Raw genomic sequence first — 22,403 nt, 5'->3', positions numbered from 1 at the left:
CACTACTGATTTCATGATCATCGGTGCCACATTAAGTCCAAAACCAAGTTGCATCAGACAATACCATTGGATCCTAAACATCACTGTTTGATACAGCCATAGTGTCTATTTTTCATAATTGCTGTGTTGTTACCCATTTGTCTCCACTGCCTCAACTTCTCAGGACAGGCGTCCAAATCTCTTGTGAATGCCTCAATAAACCTATTGGTTTCCCTCCAGTCTAGCACCGGCCAAACTTTGTTGTTATTGCGTTGAAGTGGCTGCTGGCCCTTTGGCGGTCCCATCATATATTCATCATGTTCCAGTAACCATCCTTGCTTTATCCACTCCTGCAATTGGCTCTCATACTCTTGCTTAATGTCTTCCGGAACCGCGTAATGAGCAACTGAATTCGCAGATAACTTCAGATTGTCTACTTTTTTACATATCTATTTAACTGTCCAGTCCACTCCACCAAACACTGCTTCGTGGTCCCGTTTCTTGATTTCAAGTCGTGTTTTTTCTTCGTTTTTCACCATCGCACAAACATTTTCCCCAAACTATGCTTTACCTGACTGAAGAATAGAAAACCCTCCTAACAATCGTATTGAACTCATTCCAAGTATTACATCTGCTCCAAACGGTTGGAAACTTGCCACTTGTCTCTTCGCATTTGAAACATTGAGCATTCCTCTTGGAGGCTGCGCAGTTCTTCGCGATGTGATTTAACCCTAGACTGTTATAGCATACTATAGACTCAGGTGACTTCATTCTCACAACATTGCGGTGGGTGGTGGCAGCAATTATATTTGATTCATTTTCGATTCAAAGTAGCCCTTACTTTCGACAACATCATGTCAATTGACTCTTTTGCAGCCCTAAATCTTGAAGAAACTGCTTCCGGCAATCCAACAACAAACGCCAGTTGCACCGCCTCGTCTGGCAACTTTGCAGGACACGACAAACATTTTAGATCTGTCTAGTAGACATCCACTCGTTCCTCGTCGCTCATCTTTCGCTTCGTAAACAATTCATATGCTGTATAGGCATCCAAAGAAAAGGCTTGCAGCAAGACATCTTCAATTTTATTTGCATTTTTCTTGTCTTTTTCTCCCAAACTGTCGTAGACTGCGTATGCATCACTTTGCATACACAAACATTACAATTTTAAAATCTTTCTTTTTACTCATTTAAAAAACTCTCTTTACAAAAATTTCACATTCAATTTATACTTTACAAATCACCTCAAATATGCTCATAAAAAAAACCACTTATACTATATTTATATTTTCTCAAGGAAACTATGTCAGTCAAATCCGCCTTGCATAGTTTCTCCCACGCAATTCAATTACATACTTACAAAATTGTTCTTTAGTAACGCCTGGAATTATAAAGTTGTCAAAAATAAAGTAATAAATTTATCTCCAGAACTCTCTTAAATTCTCTCTTAATAGTTTGACTGAGTCTTGTTTTCCTGCCTGCTGGAAAATGGCATCTTCCAATTTTCAAAAACTCTTTGAGTCTTTGATGAAGAGTTTTCTCACATCCCATTTTGAATCAAATAACTTACTATCAGAAAATCAATATGGTTTTTGATCCCCTTACTCTATGGCTGACTTGCTAAATGCTGTGATTAGAAGATTTTATCTTGCATTCAATGGAGGCGGATATGCTAAGGCTATTGCTCTTGACATATTTAAGGCTTTTGACAAAGTTTGGCATGCTGGTCTTTTCCATAAGCTTATTTTATATGGTGTATCTGGGAAAGTTTTTGAGATTATTAAATTGTTTCTTTCTAACCATTTTAATAAAGTCATCCTAAAAGGCCAAAACTTTTCTTTATTTCTAGTAACTTCTGGGGTACCTCAAATTTCTATCCTTGGTCCTGTTCTGTTTCTTATCTACATTAATGATCTTCCTGACAATCTTACTTATCCAAAATAGCACTTTTTGCTGATGACTCAACTTTATACTCCTGTCCTGACAAAAAGTCTTCTCTTTTTGATTGCTTAGAGCAGGCAGCTGATCTTTAATCTGATCTCACTTCTGTAACAGATTATGGCTCACAGCGGCGTGTAAATTTTAACTCTAACAAAGCTCATTTATTTACTGCAAACAACTATCACAGTACTGCCGACATTCCTATATTAATGAATGGCAACCCTCTCACTGAATACTCTTTTTTACATCTTCTTGGATTATCGTTTACTACTGACCTTTCATGGAAACCATATATACAATCCATTGCTAAATTAGCATCTGCTAAGGTTGCTTCTATTTATCGTGCTTGCCATTTTTTCTCTCCTAATTCCATTCTCTACCTCTACAAATCTCTTATTCGTTCATGTATAGAATACTGTTGTCATATTTGGGCTGGTTCTTCTAATGATGCTCTTTCTCTTCTAGACAAGGTCCAAAAACGTATTGTAAACCTAGTTGGCCCCACTCAATCTGCTAAGCTTGAGCCTCTTTCCCATTGTCCTAAAGTTGCATCTCTTTCTTTTTTACGAATACTATCATCCGTTTCTTTGCTCTTTAACTCTATTCTTTTTTTTTCTAGTAGTTCCCAACTTAATAGTGATTGCTTACAGGCTTGTTGGTAGTGAATCAGAATATTAAAAAAAAAAATTTGATAGCATTTTTTGTTTTATTGGTATTCACTATATATTGCTGTACCAGTGCAGGACAATAACTTCTCAAAGTCATATCAGTTTGCTGTTACTGTATTATCCTGACAATTTGATTAGAACAGACTAGTGCCATACAAAGATTTTGTTCAATTAGTATGTATAGAGCAAACATTTTTAGATGTTTTGGCATTGCTCTGAACCTCCTAATCTTGCTGAATCTTGAGGTGTATATAACTCAAAATACATAAATTTTGAAATATATAAATAGATGATACATATATATACTAATTTGAATATTGGTATTTGTTAGAAAGTTTTCAGAGCTAATTTATGCCTTAAACAAATTTCAACACAGTTCAAACATACATAAATTATTTTGTGCCTTCAATTTTACTGAATACCCCTATTTTTTTTTCATAAACAACTTTTACTTTACAAGTTTAGTCTAAAATATCTTTTGTTGTTGTTTCTATTAATGAGAATAAAATCAGCTTTTTTTTATATATAAAAACAAATATCATTATTTTCAGAATCATCACTGTTTTTTTTCTGGACTTGCTTTACAGTATGTGTAAAATTCTTTCATATGAATGAGAGTTTCAGTTGCTCAATACTTGGTTGATAAAAGCAATCAAAATATTGATGATAATAAAAATATGTACTAATTGTGATATTTTTTTATTTACAGAATCATACTCCAGTTGCTGGCAGTATTAGTTTAGCTGCTGTTCCGTATCTTTCTAGCACTTACTATTTTAACATAGGAGACCTAATAACTTTTCGTCTGTCTGCTACATTTAATGCTTCATATAATATCTCTAACATTAATAACCTTCGTGTATCTGTTAGCAGCCAATGGTTAGAATTGCAAGACCCAGTGGCGCTGAGTTTTACATCAGCAGATAAAGATAAGGATAGTTATATATTTTCATTGCAGCATTTTTCTTCTGGTACCCTTTATGGAAACATAACAGGAAGAGTTAAGGAAAGTATTGAACCTTTGAGTAGTTTATTTTTGAATCTAAATGCTTTGTACAATAATCCTGATGGAAAATTATTATCCTCTCCAGTTTATGAGTCGCATCCTGTTGTTTATGGAGTTTTTCCATTTGTGAATCTTATAAGGAACCAGTCTGGAAGTAGGTTTTATAATTCATTTTATCTGTTTCATATACAACCTATTTATTTATATTCTTATACAAATTTTTTCATGATTTTTTGTTCTCCCATCTACATACAAACTAAACAATCCATTCTTTATTTGCGTTTTGTCACTGCTACTGTTTTATTAATGCTATAATACAATAACAATGTAAAATATTTTAATTCTAAAGGATAAGAATTTATCCATCTTGTGATTGTTGTATTTTTTACTTGTTAGTAATTAAAGTATATAGTGGAGTGCAATTCAACATGAACATTTTGGTTCCACTACTTAACTTCACTTTGCTAGCAGAAATAACAACAAACATAGAAGATTTTGTGTTTATGAGCATTTCTAATGTTAAGCTAAGTACTGGTTTAAATATCAGGTATAATGGTAGTAGCAGTTTTGATTTTTATTCATCCCAAGGAGATCTGAAGTATGATAGAGCTTCATTGGATCTTGGTCTTATTACGGTATACTTTCAGTTATTATTAAGAATAATAGGGATAGATTAAATTAAAAAATAAGATTAAAAATAAATAGTAAATTAAAGAATAAGTAAATTAAAATAGTAACATTGTTAAAGAAAAAAAATCTTTTAAAAATAGATGTTAACTTAATAATTTTAATATATATTGTTATTTAGGTTTCCAGAAGCAGCTCTGCTATTGATAGGATAATCAACATTAGTTTTTTACTAAATGTTGATGATCATTTAAATATTGTAAACGGTAGCACTCATTTTTTGGGAATTGGCATTCAAACAGGAGCTAATGTATTGTGGGTAGAGCAACAAAGTATTCAGATTTTTAAGGTAGTATTTGTGAGGGTTTTTTTCTTTTTTTGTTAATGGTTGTGTATTATTAAGTTTTATATTTAAGAATTTTAATTGAATTTTGGCTAGTTGCGACAAGAGTTAGCAATAAAAAGTAAAAAAAAAAATTTAATTTAGTCCACTCAACTAGTCTACTATAATCAAATTTAAGTAGTTCGTTTTAGTCTACTTTGTCTAGTCCACTCTGTTCATAGTCAACAGACTTGAAATTTATATTTTTTATGTTTAATATTAACAGTAAAAAAGATTTATGTTAAATATCAAACAAAACTAAAGATAAAAAATCAAATTGAGGTGTAAGCAAATATTTGTGGCAAGATGTTTTGCCTTGGCTACATACTATGTACATACTATATACATACTAAATGCATACTACAACATCGGCCTTCAAAATCAGGGTCAACATTCAGCAATGCCGACCTAACTGCTGACCTCAAAGTGTTTGAGGTTAGCAAAAAATCGCCGACCTCTTTTTTTATGTTTTATGGTAACCCCTTTGTATCAAATTTTTTTTTGTTGACCCGATGCCGACCTCTAACAGTTAGCAATATATTGCCAACTTTATTTTTCCTAATTCCTAGGGTTGCAACATATTATGTTGTAACATAATATGTATGTTAGGGTGTTGACTTTTTGGTATCTCCTGTATTAAAAACTTTGGTATCTTCCTGTATTAAAAACAGATGAACTTTGACTTGAAATTAACTGAAAAGTCATTGGTTTTATATAATTTTTGACAAAGGTCACCCACCATGACCCTTGATTACACACTGGCTCCCATATATCAGTGATTTTTTTTTTTCAAAAGTATGTCGTCCTGGGTCTCAAAAGAACCAGAATTTCATTGAGATTTCGGAAATAATAATGATTTAAAATAAAAATGAATTGCTTAAATTTTATATACAGAGAACCAACAATTTTTAACTAAAAATTGAAAAAGTCAATTTTTATGACATTTTGTTTGCAATATTTTAAAAAAAAAAGTTTCAGTAGAAAAGATAATGAATTTTGAAATCACTATAAAATTCTGGTTCTTTTGAGACCCAAGTTGATATACTTTTGAAGAAAAAAAAATTCACTGATATATAGAAACCAGTGCATAAATTAAATAATAATAATAAACCAAAATTCATCTGTTCTTTATACAGGAAACTGGAGATACAAAAAATTTACCAAAAAGTCAACACACTAATGTATGTATAACATATTTATACTATAAACAACTAGTTTATTGATATATTGTAATTTTTGTGTGTAAAAAAATTGGAGTAGAGGATTTTTTTTAGGGGGATTTTTCTTAAGGAGATTTTTTCTTGTGAGATTATTTCATGCAGATTTTTTCAAAGGGGTTTTGCCACTGGTGAGTCGAGGTGTCTATCAACACAAGACATAACAACAAAAACATCAGAACAATAACATACAACAATAGCACATATCATAAAGATTTTAACTTTTGTTTTTCTATAATAAACTTCAACATACGATAAAGTTATAGATTTGTTAAATGCTATAAAGTGCTACAAAACAATTTGGTTTCCAGTAACAACAATTAAGTTTCGAGTAACAACAACTTGGTTTCTAGTAACAACATATGTGTTTTCAGTGATAAAAAACCTTTATTAACAATAACATTTATTTAATGAAATGGAGAAACATAAACATCATCAAAATCAAGAATTATATAAAAGTAAAAGTTTTACAAAACACATTTAACTACATATACTATTAGTACTAATTACAAAAATACCAGATGTGGAAAAAGTAACATACTTTTGTATTCAAGGAAAAGTGCTGTACTTGAGGGAAATTTTACTCAAGTACAAGAAAACGTTACCGGTCGAAAGGTTTACTCAAGTACAAGAAAACCTTACCGGTCGAAAGGTTTACTCAAGTACAAGAAAACGTTACCGGTCGAAAGGTTTACTCAAGTACAAGAAAACGTTACTGGTCGAAAGGTTTACTCAAGTAAATGTAAAAAGTAGCTTATTAAAAATTTAGAGTAAAAGTTACCTAGTTACCTTTTACTTAGTTGCTTAGTTACTTAGTTACCTAGTTACATTTTTAACAGCCATTTTCAGGTAACAGACCTGTTAAATACCAAAACATAAGCAGAGTGTTTTACTCTAATCCATATATGTAATTTTTTCTAAATTTTATTATATTAAATATTCAAAATAATCTTCATTGTTATTCTATACAAAGTTGCATCTTTTTAAGCCATTTTTCAAACATTTTTATGTTTGAAAAATGGCTTTATGTATGTTTGGTTTGTGGCTTTTTTGATTTTAGCTGTCAGGATTTTTTTATTATTAAGTCAAATAGCAAATAACAGGATGACAAGTGGCAGGTGGCAAATTATTGTGATTCTGGATTGGTTAAGATAATTAGTGATGGTTTGAGTAATCATGTGATTGTTTGAGTAATCATGGAGAAATTTATTATTTTGATTGTTTTTTTCATGTTTTTGCTTATTTATTTTGCATAAAGCAGATTTCAGATAGTTTCTTACATAGAATTGATGATGTCTCTCTTTTTTCAACATAACCAAATTGATCCTGTTTTAGTGAAGAAGATGTTGAACATATTTTTCAGCTCACACCTGTCTCATCTTAGTATAGTTTTTAGACTTTCACCTTCATCCACTTCAGTTAACTAGCGTTTGCTGATTGGGGTCCAACTTGTCTCAAATAAAATCATAGCTAATTCCCTGTAACAATATTACATAGTTTTCATGGGTTGTTTTTGAAAAGAGCTAAATTTTCCTTACATGTATTAACTCTTCTTGCGATTTTGATCGATTAACTTGTTGAATTTTCAATTTGATGTAATATTTTTTTTTTTTAAGTGCGCTGTAAACGATTCATTGGTTAATTGATGTCAGACCTTTAATTATATCATGTGTTGTGTGAGGCTTTTCTTTAATAATGACAAGTGCATGTTTGATATTCTCAGCTATGTATGATTTTATGGTGTCTTGAGCTGGGATTATTTTCAAGACTCTTTCTATCATCTTAAAATAGAGCAGCTAACTTGGCAACTGTACTATATTTAGGTGCTTGGTTGAATGTACTAATATCAATTTATTAGTTATGGCTTATGTTAAAACTCTGAGTAGAGCATAGATTTTAATATATACTTGATTTTCAATTTTTTCCATTTTTAAATTTTTCTTTTAAATGTGTTTAATAAAAGTTAAACAACTGTTTTAATATGCAATCAAAAAATGTCAACAAGTACATAATATCTTCATAATTATATACAGTTTAAGGTGATATATAAATATTTATTTCCTGTCTTATTGCAACTTTATAGATAAATTTCTATAAACTTTTCTAGCAATTTTTTTTTTGTATTATATTAATTAAATAATATATTTGTTGTGGCAATTTAGAGCAATACGCAATTAAGAAAACAATCCATATTATGGGTCCCGGCAGTTTGTATAGCATGGTTCTATCTTTGCTCCTGCATTGTTTCTTATCTACAATAGCAATCTTCATGAAATCTAAAGTGGCTCTATTTGCTGACATCTCAACTTTATACTCTTGTCTTGACTAAAAATCTTCACTTTTTAATTGCTTAGAACAAGCAGTCGATTTTAAGTCTGATCTCTCTTCTGTAACAGATTAAGGCTTTCAGTGGCTTATGGGTTCAACTTCTGGACTTAAAATCCATAATTTTTGTTAGACAGCAAAACTCATTTACTGCAAAAAAATATTGTAGTATTGTTGGCATTCCTATACTGACAAATAACAACCCTCTTACTCTCAGACAGAGTCTAAAAGCACATTGTAAATGTTATTAGACCTGCTATATCTGCCAAGCTTGAGCCACTCTCCCATTGTTGTTGGGTTGCATTTCTTTTTTTTATCTACAAATACAATCGTGGTCAATGCTCAAACAAGCTATCATCTTTATAACGATAAAACAAAACTCTTTTTTTTTTTTCAACAAGTTGCATCCTTTTACTGTATCTGTCTCTTAATGCTAAAAAAACTTTTATTAATCCAGTTTTTTTCCTTGAACATCAAAAAAACCTTATAACTCTTACCCATCTTCATGTTTTCTTTTTTTATACAACTTACAACTTTTTATGTCTTCAGTTATACGTTTCTGAGTATTTTAACTTATTTGACTTGTTCTGTATTTTAAAGTAACTCACAACTCAATAGTGGTTGCTTGCAATCTTGTTAAAAATAAATTAGAGTTTAAAAATATATAAATATGTGCCAGTATTTAACAAATAGTAAATATAAGCATAAAATTATAATATATTAGGTATTATAAATTTTTTTCTAGCCCCGGCTATCAACCCCTGCTAAATCTTATAATTTTGCCAAGGCCGGGGCCCTGGTCACTTACTACTACATGACAGTGTTGCATTTCCAAATCTTTGTTTTTAAAAAAAATAACAATGACAAAAAAAAAATAGTAGTACAAATTAGCAATAACATAATTAACTGTAAAAACTAGTTTTGTAATATTACCGGGAATTACAATTATTTTTACCTCAATTGTGTAAAAATCCAGTTTCCTCCTTAACTGTTGACTTATAATTAACAAAGTAGATTTTAAGTCATAAAAATTTACTAAATTTAAACCATGTTTTAACAGTACGCAAGCCAAAATAATAGAACTATAGAAATGAAAAAATATATGTATAATAATAAAGAATATATTACATTGTAGTCTGTATTAAATTTATTTAATGATATAGCTGGTAATGAGTGTTCATCAACTTTAAAAAATAGTTTAATAAATGATCCTCTTTTTGAACATGTTAGATACAATTGGCCATGTGCAAAGCAAGGCAAGAGATAAGCATTAGTTTATCAAAAGTTTCGAAATAAACATAGATATGATTCAAAATAAAGCTAACTGAATCTGAGGAAGAAATACCCTATTACAAACAAAAATTAATTCTAAACCCTTATTTTTGCATTCCCATACAAATTTTGAAAGTTTAGTGGAGTTGACTTTTGCTGCTTCTATAATATCAGTGGTTCTCAATCGGAAAAAATAAAGAACAATCTAATAAAAAGTTTTAAAGACAATTTTAATTTTAACATTACTATCAGACCAAATTTAAAAAATAGTAAATTTTCTTGATATCACCTTTCTGAGAACTCTTTTAAACCTTATAGAAAATCATCCACCAAACATTATTAAATTGATACCAAAAAAGATCTCTAATTGCATCAGTAATATATCTTTATGCAAAGAAGCTTTTGATAGAGCCACACCATTTTATAATAACGTTGACAATTCTTGTGGATTCAAAGATAAGATCAATTTCATTCCAAGTATCCAAAAATATAATACAAAATCTCGAATAAGAAACATCTGGTTTAACCCCTCTTATTGACTCAACGTCAGAACAAATATTTTAGAGTACAATTGGTAAATGTTTCTCTAAAGGCCTTAAATTTCACAAACTTTTTAACCAGAACAACTTAAAGGTTAGTTATAGCTGCCATCAAAACTTCTCATAATAAAAATATACTATTTAATTCTTATGAAAATACCAATTTAATTTAATTTTATTTTATTTTAATTGCAGTTACTGATAAACCACCATATGCCTACTCATTGGAAAATGTCTTACTGAAAACCTTAGTAATGCACTTTGGTAAAGGCAATCAAAACTTCGGTTATTACATGACTAATAATGAGAGCAAGATCAAATTATTAACAGCAAACATTGAAAAAGATTTAGGAGTTTTGATATCAGACAAAATGGGCTATGCAGATCAGAGTAGCAGCTTCAAGAGCAAATTGTAAATTAGGTATTATTGCCAATCCTTTCCATTATAAAACTTGTGACTCTTTCAGGAAGCTTTATTGTGCATACATAAAATCACATCTCGAGTTTTCTGTTCAAGTATGGAATCCTTACTTTAAAAATGATGTTAATATACTTGAAAATGTGCAGAGACGTGCGATCAAGTTAATACCAAAAATTAGACGCCTACCATACAAAGAAAGATTAATCAAACTAAATATAACAAGATTGACCAAAAGAAGAAAACATGATGATTTAATTCAATTTTATAAAATTCTCCATCATATTGAAAACATCTCATGGTACAACCCACTTAAGTTTTTAACATCATTGTTGTCTGGACCAGCCGCCATTACAAGAAGGAATCAATTTAAACATATTTTATGCATTCAACAGCTTAAATGCCGAATTAGAGAACATTTCTTCACAAATTGAAAAGTAAAAGCATGGAATAGTCAGAATCAACCATCAGAGCATCGACAGTGAATAATTTCAAGAGCAAAGTTAAAAAATCATCATGAAATTATAAATGAAATTGTTTTCTTATAACCAAACTTTTGCGAACATTATATAATTATTATTTATTTATTATCTAAATTAGTAATTGTTAAATTATTATAGTTAAATGCTGTCATTGTTTCAACATGGTGTCGAAACACCAATACTTATTATTATTATTATTATTATTTTTATTATTATTTATTGTATATTTTTTATTATTATTTTTATTATTATATATTATTTTATTATTATTTTTATTTGCAACATAAAAACTTACCAAGCAGAAGAAGGGTATTATTAAATTGGGCTTACTGAGAAAACTTTCAAAAACAGGTGGTATAAACATAAAAAATCTTTTGTTTATGAAAGTAAGGCCAATTCCACTGAACTTTCAAAATTTCTATGGGAATGTAAAAATAAGGGTTTAGAACCTATACTAAAATGGAATATTCTCGATCAAGTAGAGCCATTCAAACCTGTTAGTAAATTTTGCAATTTATGCTTCAAAAAAAAAATAACGCAATGTGCAACCATTAAATTTGTTGGATAAACAAACCGAGCTTATACTTCTGATTTAGGTGAGCAGTGTGACATCATACTGAAAATGCCTGCTGCTGGGGGCTTCAGTACATATATTGACTGACAAATAGCCTGACTTGCAGCGGAGTGCTGCTACATTGACTGAGGGTTTGGGATGGGGCAGAAACTTTTCATTGATTATTCTTCATTTTCTTTGTCTTTTTCTAAAAAGCCGTATCGATTTAGATAATCAAAAAAAGTGAGCAAATGCTCACATAAATATGCTATAGTATATATATATATATATATATATATATATATATATATATATATATATATATATATATATATATATATATATATATATATATATATATATATATATATATATATATATATATATATGTATGTATATATACATAATATATATATATATGTATAAATACACACATATATATATATATAACTAAATAAAAAATGTATATCAAGATATAATAAAATTATCCTTGCAGTTTTAATTGAAGTTCATGTTTACCATTTTAGTCTGATCTTGAAGTCTTTATAATATGTACATTTTTAAAGACTCAACCGACAGACTAAGTAATTATTTTTAAGTACAATTAGCTCTTAAGAATTTTACTATATGATGTCAATTAGGAAAAAATGAAAATATACATATAAAATATCTACAAAAAGTATTGACTAGAATAATAAAATGTTTAAATATTTTCATGTTATCATATTTGTAATATATATTTCTAATAGTATAAATTTGTTTGTGATGTTTTTAGGTGGAACCTGTATTAAATGCACAGCTGAAAGTAAACTTTACAAATAGTACTTATGTTTACATTAATGATGTTTTAAATATATCCTATGAAATTTTTCACACTTTATCATCATTGAGTACTGCTCATGATATTAAAGTTACTCTTTTGGTTCAACATTTATCTGCTGTATCTGGACTAGTTAAGCAAAATGAGACCTGTTATACTGTACTTTTAAGTTCAACTAAATTATCAATTGGTAATTAATTTTTTTATGTGTGTTTTATAGATTTATTTAGTATACATAAATAAAATATATAAATTAAAAAAAACATTTACTTTTAACAGAAGAAAGAGTATTAAAATTTATTGAAAACGTAATTGTGCAATTGAAAAAATTCAATTGAAAACAATTGAAAAAATTCAAAAAAGAGGTACTATTTATGATTGTTTTATATTTTCTCATCACAGCGCATTTATTTTTTTGAATAGCCTCTAGACTTTACTGCTTGATAATGACAAGGCATAGAGTTAAATAAGTTAATAAAAGCATCTATGAGAATAATTTTTGAACAATCCAAAAGCATCTTTAATAAATCATTTTTATTAGTCTATTTTTTGCCCTTCAATTGACAATCAAGACGTTTCTAAATATGTTCTATAGGATTTTAATCTGGATAAGTGGTGTACTCTCTGGTTTTTTCCCTGTTGTCCTGTGGGCGACTAAAACAGTTTTTATTTCCTATTTGAGTTGTCTGCTATGATAATTAGTAGTCCGTTATAAAAGTTTTTTGTTTGTATTTTTTCTCAGGTGAAAATACAGAAGAAAAAAAATTTAAACATCTGACTACTAAAATATGTTTGATAAGAAATGGTTTATTTAAAAGTGAATTAATTAATTTATTGCTTAAATTAATTAAAGATGTGTTTTCGTTTTTGTCCAAGTCAATAGACTGGGTGAATAGAAAAAAGCAATTGATTTTACTCAGAACTGTAACAATTATGCTCAAACTTTTATTTATGTAAAGCTGAACAACTCAGTGTTTTTGGAGAAAATTGCTTAACTCTACGTGAATAAAAATTTGAGCCAGTTTGCTTAAATCTTTATTCACATAAAGCTGAACTGTTACTCTAAAAATGCTGAGTAAAAGCTATTGCTTTTTTTTATTCACCCGACCTAATATCTGCATCATTTTTGTTTCTTTTTGTTAATCTTAACAAAGGATTACAGCAAAAAAGTTGAAAGTAAAAAATGCATGTTTTATGCAAAGGTATGTTTTATTTATAAAAAAATATTTTATTATTTTCTCTCAAACTTCAATTGAATTGAATTTAGTTGAATTTTTGAAACATGTTTTTAATGTTTTTAACATTTTTTATTATACAAAGACTTTTTTTTCAAGAAAAAAAGAATTTCCACCACTGTTCTCCAAATTGACCACCAGGTTGAAACTCTCCCCACTCCCAATTTTTTTGCACTATATCAATCATATGCAATAGTAAACACAATTTATGATGCCAAAAAAATCTGAACTAAGTGCTAAGTATGTAAAATTTAAAAATTAAAACACATCATTTCTTTTTTTTTTTTTCTTTTAAAGTTAAAATAAAGTCAGCCATTATGGTTGTCAAAATAACACAATAATATTTATCTATTATATTTAAAAAAAAAACACTCAATAAATATATTTATAACACAAATGATATTTTCAGTATTGTTTGCTTAAATTGAAATTCACTACAACAGATTTTAGCTTTTCTGCATAATTTTTGTGTCCAATAGTTCTTTCATAATTCACCCAAGTTTTTTTAAATTTGTGATAAACCGCTTTACCATATTGTTCTGCATAGTTACTTAAGCTAGTATTATTGTGTTCTACAAAAGGGAGAATGTGACACACTAAAATATGAATTTTCCATGAAACTGTTAAATTGTTGTCAAAAATATCTTTGGTATACAGTTGAAGATTAAAAAATGAACTTTTGAAGTCTTCAATTTTAACAGAAATATCTATACCCAGTTCCTAACCAAACACTGCTGATTTTATTAATAAAAATTTACACAAACAATTAATTATCGGTAAAATGTTAATTGCTGCAGCAAAGGTGACATCTTTCTCTAAAACAACTAACAAGGACATTAATCTATTTGCATTGTTTCTATCTAAACCTACACCATGATACCCTCTCATTAGTATGTAATGTGTTTTCAACCAATTTTCAAAAGGTGGCCAAACACACAAAAGTAAAGTACAAAATTTATCTACAGCTCCCATCAAAATGTGGAGCGCAGGTGGAGGAGCAATGTGTTCAAGAAGAGTTTCTTGATCTTCTTGTGAGTAATTTAAATGAGGATTGATAACATTTTTGTATTTCTGCATTTTCAATCTTTTTTTCCCATCACATGCATATTGATCATAACACAAGTCTATGGAGCCTAAAGTTCTAAGTTTTCCTGTTTCTAGCGAGCATTCTCCTTCGCAATACAAACAGGCATATTTACCAGAGTGACCTGATAGTCCAAAAATACTGTTTGCACGCTTTAAATCAAATGCAAAACTAAAATTTACTTCCTCAAGTTTTAGAGGAGGCAATAATTTTTGGAGATTGGCATTGTCCTCTGAAACTAACTCCACAATGGCAAGAATATAACAATGTTTTACGCCAGAATCTTCATATATTTCAGATGAAGAATAGTGATTTTTTGGATCAAAAACATTAATGATAACTTTTAAAAAGTTTTGACCACCATCTATAGAAATTCTTACCATTGCATTAAGGTTATCAATACATCTTTTTTCTGTTATAAATTTAATAAATTCTGTTGTATTTTTTACATAAACTGTCTCTAAAAACTTTCTGATCTCCGTCAACCAGTTCCTCTGTTTTGCATTCATATAAAAAATCAAGAGTTTCCTCTAATTCAGTCATATTAATATTAATACTTGATTCTACAATACCAGTTACGTTCCTTAACCGAGAGAAGATTTCCACCTGTAGACAACATGAACTGCTCTCGGCTTACAATGTTTTCACGTTCCATTTTGCGTTTTAACAATCCAAAAACTACTTGTTCTGCATTTTTCCCTCCAAGCGACTCACTGATATCTATGGTATTGCTTACAGCGTTACTTTTGCAACAAGTATGAAGAACTCCTCTGTCTAAAATTAACAGTGATAATTTAACAAGTATTTTAAAATAACTAAAAATTTAATAAGAAATAAAACAATAAAACTATTGAATCAAACTTTACAGTTTGATTTTAAAATTTATCAAACAATATAGAATTTTAAAGTTATTAAAAACAATATAAGTTTTTAAAAATTTATTTGAACAATTAAGTTAACAATATCTACAAGTGCAAAATATTTGCACTTGTAAAAAGAATCTAAATAGTTGTGGATTATTTCTACATTATAAACTTTTTTATATAACAGATTTGATTGATAAAAAATAAAGGAAAAATTAAACGGTTTTATAATTTAAATAAATTTCAATAAAATTTATTTAAATTATAAAACCATAATATTTATTATTCATACCAAGATTTAAATAGCAAAGACTACAGAATTTCTCAGTTGTATTTAAAACAGTTGTATTTGGCTCTGTATCAACATGTATCTCAGTTGTATTTGGCACTGTATCAACATTTGTTTGGATACCTAGCAGTGAGGAGGTCCGTCTAATACTGCTTCTATCAACTTATATATATATGTATATACATATATATATATATATATATATATATATATATTTTATATATATATATATATATTATATATATATATATATATATATATATATATATATATATATATATATATTTATATATATATATATATATATCCTTTGTTTAGACCACTGAAAGTCAAACATCAAGATCAATATCAAAGTTTGGCCAAATGTATTCTTGAATACTTTTGCATACTGAGGGTGTTGAAAGTGTTAGACATTTTGATCTGATACCTTTATTTGTCTAGCAAACTGCACAAGTACACATTTTAAATTCCGTCACCATGTTGGAAAATAATTATTATATCTGGAAAGAAGCCGTAAATAAATTATTTTGAATGTCATAATGGCTGACTACATTTAAATATAGTAAAAAAAAAAAGCATAAAATGATGTTTTAATTTTTAAAATTTATATACTTAGCACTTAGTTCAGATTTTTTTGGCAACATAAATTGTGTTTACTATTGCATATGATTGATATAATGTAAAAAAATTGGGAACAGGGAGAGTTTCAACCTGATAGTCAATTTGAAGAACAGTGCCACATGCATCGTTATTTACGTTCTAATTATAATTTTTCATGTGCATCTTAATGTTTTTTATTTTGTTAATTTTGTTTGAAAAAGTTTAAATAAAAATTTATTTTACTAATAAAAACAAAAGAGATTCAGTTTTATTAATGATTAAACTGCCAATTCACATGATTCAAAATGCGAATTTAAGGTTTGAAAAATGATACAATAGCATTTGGAAATGAAAGAAAATTTAATTTAAAAAATTAAATTATTAAAAAATTACCAAACATGTAAAAAATTTATTTGTCGCTGAATAAGTCTTTTGACCATCCTTTTAAAGTTCAATGTAAGTGATCTTTTGCAAACTTTATTTGAGCTAAGTGATTCATTAATAGTAATAATATTTTCTTGGCAAGATGATGACTAGAAAAATTATGCTGATGCAGGCAATTTTTTGTAGTAAAAGTTTGTGCTGAGCTTCCTCGAAACGCCAGTAATAATAAGCATGGTTCTGAGGAGTGGTTTACTATCACCACTACATAAATTATGTTTACACAAAATCAATGTTTTTTCTATATGATACACCCTGTATTATTTTATTTTAAATATTGTTTATTTTATTATAGTGTTTTATTTGTTTTAAACTGTATTTTTATGATAAAATTTTTGTTGACTATGACTTGGGTATAAGCTTTTTCTACTTATAATAAATCTATGTTTATTCTGAACATCTGTTCAATTTTCTTTGTTTTTATTACTTATTCTTCTTTATATATAGTTTTTTCAGCGGCTATTTTATATTTCTCTGTTTCATTTTCTGCTTTCATTAATTATTACAAGCAGCGCAGATTAGCTGCATCAAATTTAACAAAATTAATGGTTTCTTGGCAGGAAAACAATCGAATTATGCTGCTAATGTTTTGTAGCTGCACTTATCACTATAGTTTTTTCTCAAAATACCATTTACTTTGACAGCACTTTTTCAAAGATCTTGTTTTGATTATCTTAACAAAATTTAACCTGATATTCTGTAGTTATCTTTGACCTGCCATAATAATGCTTTTTTTTTAGTGTCTTTCTCTAGATTTAGACAGATCATAAAGCTCAAAAATTTGTTTATAAGGATTTTTTTTCTTTACAGCATGCATTATTAAGTTTTTCTTTACTCGTGACAATTCCTTTGGCTTCCCATTATTATTCAACTTAAATTAAAAATTATCTCCATTAAAATAGATTTATAAATACATAAATTTAACTTGTATAATAATATAAATATGCTTTTCATAATGAAATTCGTTTTTTTTATGGATCTGTTTATAAACTTTTGTACAATTATGTTTTAATTAAAATTTTAATTTCTTCCTTCCTTTATTATCAATTTTTCAAGTTAACTATTACTTGCAAATACTATGTTTGTGTTTATATTAAATATATATGTTATATATATATAAATGTTTATTTTTTTAGTTGATGCATCTGTGGCAGGAAGTTTTTTAATGAAAGCAACTAGTGATATTACTCCAATGCTTAACTTCTCTATGAGTATGATAGTTAATTATAAAAATGCAGGAGGTATGCAAAAACCAAAAATTATAAAGCTTATTAACTTATTTACTGGATCGCCATTAATACATTATGATTATCTGTCTCCAAAAATCACCTCAAGTTATCTTTGCACTTTTGTGGTTGTTGTATTGCTTAATAAGCTCAAATCAGATTTGTTTTTTAAGGTAACTACTTTTGTAGTAATTTATACTTGTAAAGTGTTTGCGCAGTAATTTTTTACAATGTTGTCTATTTGTACAGTAATTTTTTATATTTTTGTTTATAATGTTAAAAACAACACAGTTGACTTTTTTCATATAAAGTTTGACAATCCTGATTGTATTTTTAGTTTGAAATTTCGAAAACAAGTTTTCCAGTTCTCAGTATTCATAATGTGCGACTTGAAAGTGTTGGTTCAAATATCAAAGGAGTTAACAAAAATGCTACACCTACATATATAAGCAATGTTGACAAATTATTTTTTGATGTTGCTTTTTTTGATCTTGGAACTGCTTTAAACACAAATGAAAATACAGCTGATGTGCAAGATAATCAAATTGTAATCAAATTTGATACTATTGCAAGTGAACAACTTATTTCTTCAAATGATATAGAATTATGGGTAATGGCCAGTATGAGACATAATGCAATTGAAATTTGGAATCAAAAACTACCAGCAAACAAATATGTAATAAAAAATCTTAAACCTCACTTAAAAGTTTCCTTTAAAGCACTATTTGATGGGTAAATCATGCATTATGACATTAAAAAGTAGCACTTTTTATCTTAAAATAAATGTTTATGTTTTTAATATATCTTTTTATTTTTAATTTTTAGGAGTACATTAAATGTTTCTCTTGGTATTAGACATTTGAATGATTCAACTCAGAGTGCACAAAATGTTACATTCAAATATTTTCTTCCACCTTTTTTTATTTTTGACGCAGAAAATCAATTAAGTTACATTCAGAGAACAAATTTTTTGAAATACAAGGTTATTTTTCTAAGATAATTTCCATGATGATGATGAAGATAATGATGATGATGATGATGATGATGATGATGATGATGATGATGATGATGATGATGATGATGATGATGATGATGATGATGATGATGATGATGATGATGATGATGATGATGATGATGATGATGATGATGATGATGATGATGATGATGATGATGATGATGATGATGATGATGATGATGATGATGATGGTAATGATCATAATAATGATCATGATCCAGGCCTTGTTATGAGATTTATTTGCATAGCAGAAAAGCGTAACATGAGTAAATGTAACTTTTCTCATTAAACATACTTACATCATTAAATGTTTAATTACATCAGTTGTGTATTATAAAGTACCGCATTGTAATTAAATTTAATTTAAAACCACATTAAAAAAATTTTGTTTTAAGTCTTTATCTTTATAAAATATCTTTAAATTAAACAATATTCTTTAAAAACAATTATATATAGAATTTAAATACATATTGTTTGAAATTTGAAGTTAAAATTTATAGTTTAAAAAAAAAAAATTTATAGCTTATAGTTACTTAAACTTATTTTTTTTCTTCTTGAAAACATTTGTCTTATGGTTATTTTTTAAATCAGGGGGCAATTGTTTATGTTGAATTTCTTAATGATCAAAAAATAAAATAAAAACTATCAACATTTTTTTTTTAACATTTTGACTTTTACAAAATCTTCGCATGCTACTCATAAACTAGTTAATCATTTATAATCGACGTTCATTCTATGATCAATTCAAAAATTAATGATAAAGAAAAAACTTATGTCAAAAAGCAATTTCAAAACTAAAAAAATCATCTTTTCATAAATTTGTTATACAAAATTTAATAAAAAAATTCTCTAAAATATTTATAATAAATCTAATTTTGCCTACAGGCTTGATTTGGGTTTATCAGGCAATACGTTTATATACAGTTATAAGTGCATTAAGCACTTTTTTATATTAGCACTTTCATAACAGAATAAGAAAAAATTATTGATTTGATACTATAAATTAATAAACAAAACAGTTAAATGTTATATTTTTAAGTAACTTGAATTAAATTTGTTTTTAAAAATTTTCTTTTCTTTAACATAGTTAAGAAATTTTAGCATTAAAAAAAATTGTAAAATGGAGCATTTTATAATTTTTGAAAGAATTTGAATTAAATTTTATAAAATAGTTTTATATATATTAATATTTAATAATAAATTTAATTTAGATAAAATAAATTAAAAAAAAAAATTTAAAAAAAAAAATTTGTTCAACTGTTTTTTTATTTATAAAAAAAATATTTTACAAATGTTTTTTACAACAATTAATTACTGCTTACTGTTTTCCGCATAAACTATTTTAAAAGACTGTTTACATAATAATTGAAAAAAGTTTTGGCATAATGTAAATGGCTTAATGCGTAGGTTAACAAGGCCTGATGATCATGCTGATCATGGTCATAATGATTATGATTGCAATCATAGTGTTCTTGATGATGATATACAATGACATGTTTTCTTTTTATCATGCAGTTTATGAAGACATTGACATTTTCTGATACCATTATTCACAGCTTTAATGCTAAGCTTGATGGTTTAAAAATTTCATCATCTGAATCTTTCGATCTCCAGATATCTGTCAAAATCACTTTTTTAAACTCTGCTGGTCAAGAATGGAGTCAATTTAAAACTTATCAGCAAAAAATTTTTGTTGGACATTATCAAGGTTTAATTCCAAAAGATGATAGGTCCCTACCAGGTTGTTTATTGTAAATTTTTTACATTAATAGTATTATATAATTCATAGTAGTTATAAATATAATTATATTTATATATTCTCTTTTTATTTGTTTATATAAATCTTATAATATTTAAAAATTTATATTTTATAGTACGATTGTTTTTTTTTTAATGTGTCTAATTAATTATTATAACTAATAACTATTATATACAACTTTATATAATTATATATAATAAGTATTAATTAATTAATATGTTTTAGAAAGCTATGGTCGTGGCATTTATTGGGACGCAAGTAATTCCCATATTTATGTTTGCATGAATGACCATGTTGTCAGGTATTTTTCGTGTTTGTATGATAATGATTTTTATTATCATGATGATCATAATAATGATTATCACACTTGATCAAGTATGATAATTAATGATCAAGATAACAATTGTGTGATGATCATAATAATGATTATGATCATTAATGTTTTCATCATGATGTAAGGTTGTGATGTTCATGATGATAACGTTCTTTGATAACAATGCTGATTATTTATTAATTTAAAACCTTTTTTATTTTATTTATTATATTTTATTAATCCACTTTTTATAATAAGTTTCTGCTAAATGATTCAAAATAAATATTCTATAAACTGTAACATAATTGAAAGTATATTTAAAATAAATAAAATTATTTAATTGTGGGGTAAAGCTTAAATAGCTGATTACATTAAATATAACAAAGCTGTAACATAATTGAAACTATATTAATAATTAATAAAATAATTTAAATGCATTTAAATGTATACAAATGAGCGTGATGAAATAATGAATTAATTTAAAAAAAGGAAGTTTCATACTTTCGTTTATTGGAATTCAAATAACTTTTACTTCACCTAACAATTGATTTTTTGATAATACATTTTTACTGTGTTTTAAAGTGAATCTAAAATCGCAATTTATTTGCTCCTTTTTTTGGACTCTAGTATAAACAAACATAATAAATACAATTTTTTTATTTTGCACAGCAACCAATTTCTATAATGACTCCTGTCCCAGGAGTGTTTGTCAGTGTGCCATCAGAAGGTACTTTGTAATAATCAATGTTTTTATCAATTTAGCTCAAAGCCTGCTTGCTATTTTTCAAAGAACAAAGGCGAAAAATGGATTGGTAGATACTGTGCTTTATTGTGTTTTTTATTTTTTCAACAAATATATATATTTTTTATTGGTTTGCCTAGAAGTTTTTTTCTCATTTTAAGAATATATATATATAAACATATATATATATATATATATATATATATATATATATATATATATATATATATATATATATATATATATATATATATATATATATATATATATATATATGTTTATATATATATACACTGAGGCATATTGGTTTAGACGCATCAATTTTTTTCTCTTTGTCTTAATTTTTTTCTATGAATTGTCAACTGATATGCATGCAAGTTATTATCAAAATAATTGTTGTGTTGTGGGCTAATAAAAATAACAAAAAAATTTTTTTATGTGTCTTTATTAACATGAGAGTATGTTTGATATACAAAAGTACATTTTTTAATTGGAATATATCTATAGACGCAGTCATTTTTTTGACATTAAAAGATGGAAATTAGTAATGCGTATGTCCTCCATTACACTGGATCACCTCAAAAATTCTGCCTTTCGTTGACTCCAC

At 27.3% G+C, this 22,403-nt stretch overlaps 1 protein-coding gene across 1 annotated transcript in view; it reads left to right on the top strand.

Moving 5' to 3' along the window:
* The window catches only part of LOC101236414 (uncharacterized), a 60,642-nt gene that overhangs the window by 26,701 nt on the left and 11,538 nt on the right, over nt 1-22,403 (top strand). The window contains exons 6-15 of the mRNA XM_065814050.1: nt 3,298-3,748; nt 3,991-4,229; nt 4,403-4,570; nt 12,185-12,419; nt 17,878-18,140; nt 18,305-18,699; nt 18,793-18,949; nt 20,498-20,723; nt 20,967-21,042; nt 21,817-21,866. Coding sequence (XP_065670122.1) covers nt 3,298-3,748; nt 3,991-4,229; nt 4,403-4,570; nt 12,185-12,419; nt 17,878-18,140; nt 18,305-18,699; nt 18,793-18,949; nt 20,498-20,723; nt 20,967-21,042; nt 21,817-21,866 — 2,260 coding nt within the window. The remainder of the gene's footprint in view (nt 1-3,297; nt 3,749-3,990; nt 4,230-4,402; nt 4,571-12,184; nt 12,420-17,877; nt 18,141-18,304; nt 18,700-18,792; nt 18,950-20,497; nt 20,724-20,966; nt 21,043-21,816; nt 21,867-22,403) is intronic.

Source organism: Hydra vulgaris, chromosome 12, assembly GCF_038396675.1.
Source record: "Hydra vulgaris chromosome 12, alternate assembly HydraT2T_AEP".
NCBI lineage: Eukaryota > Metazoa > Cnidaria > Hydrozoa > Anthoathecata > Hydridae > Hydra > Hydra vulgaris.
This window is presented reverse-complemented; position numbering and strand designations above follow the sequence as displayed.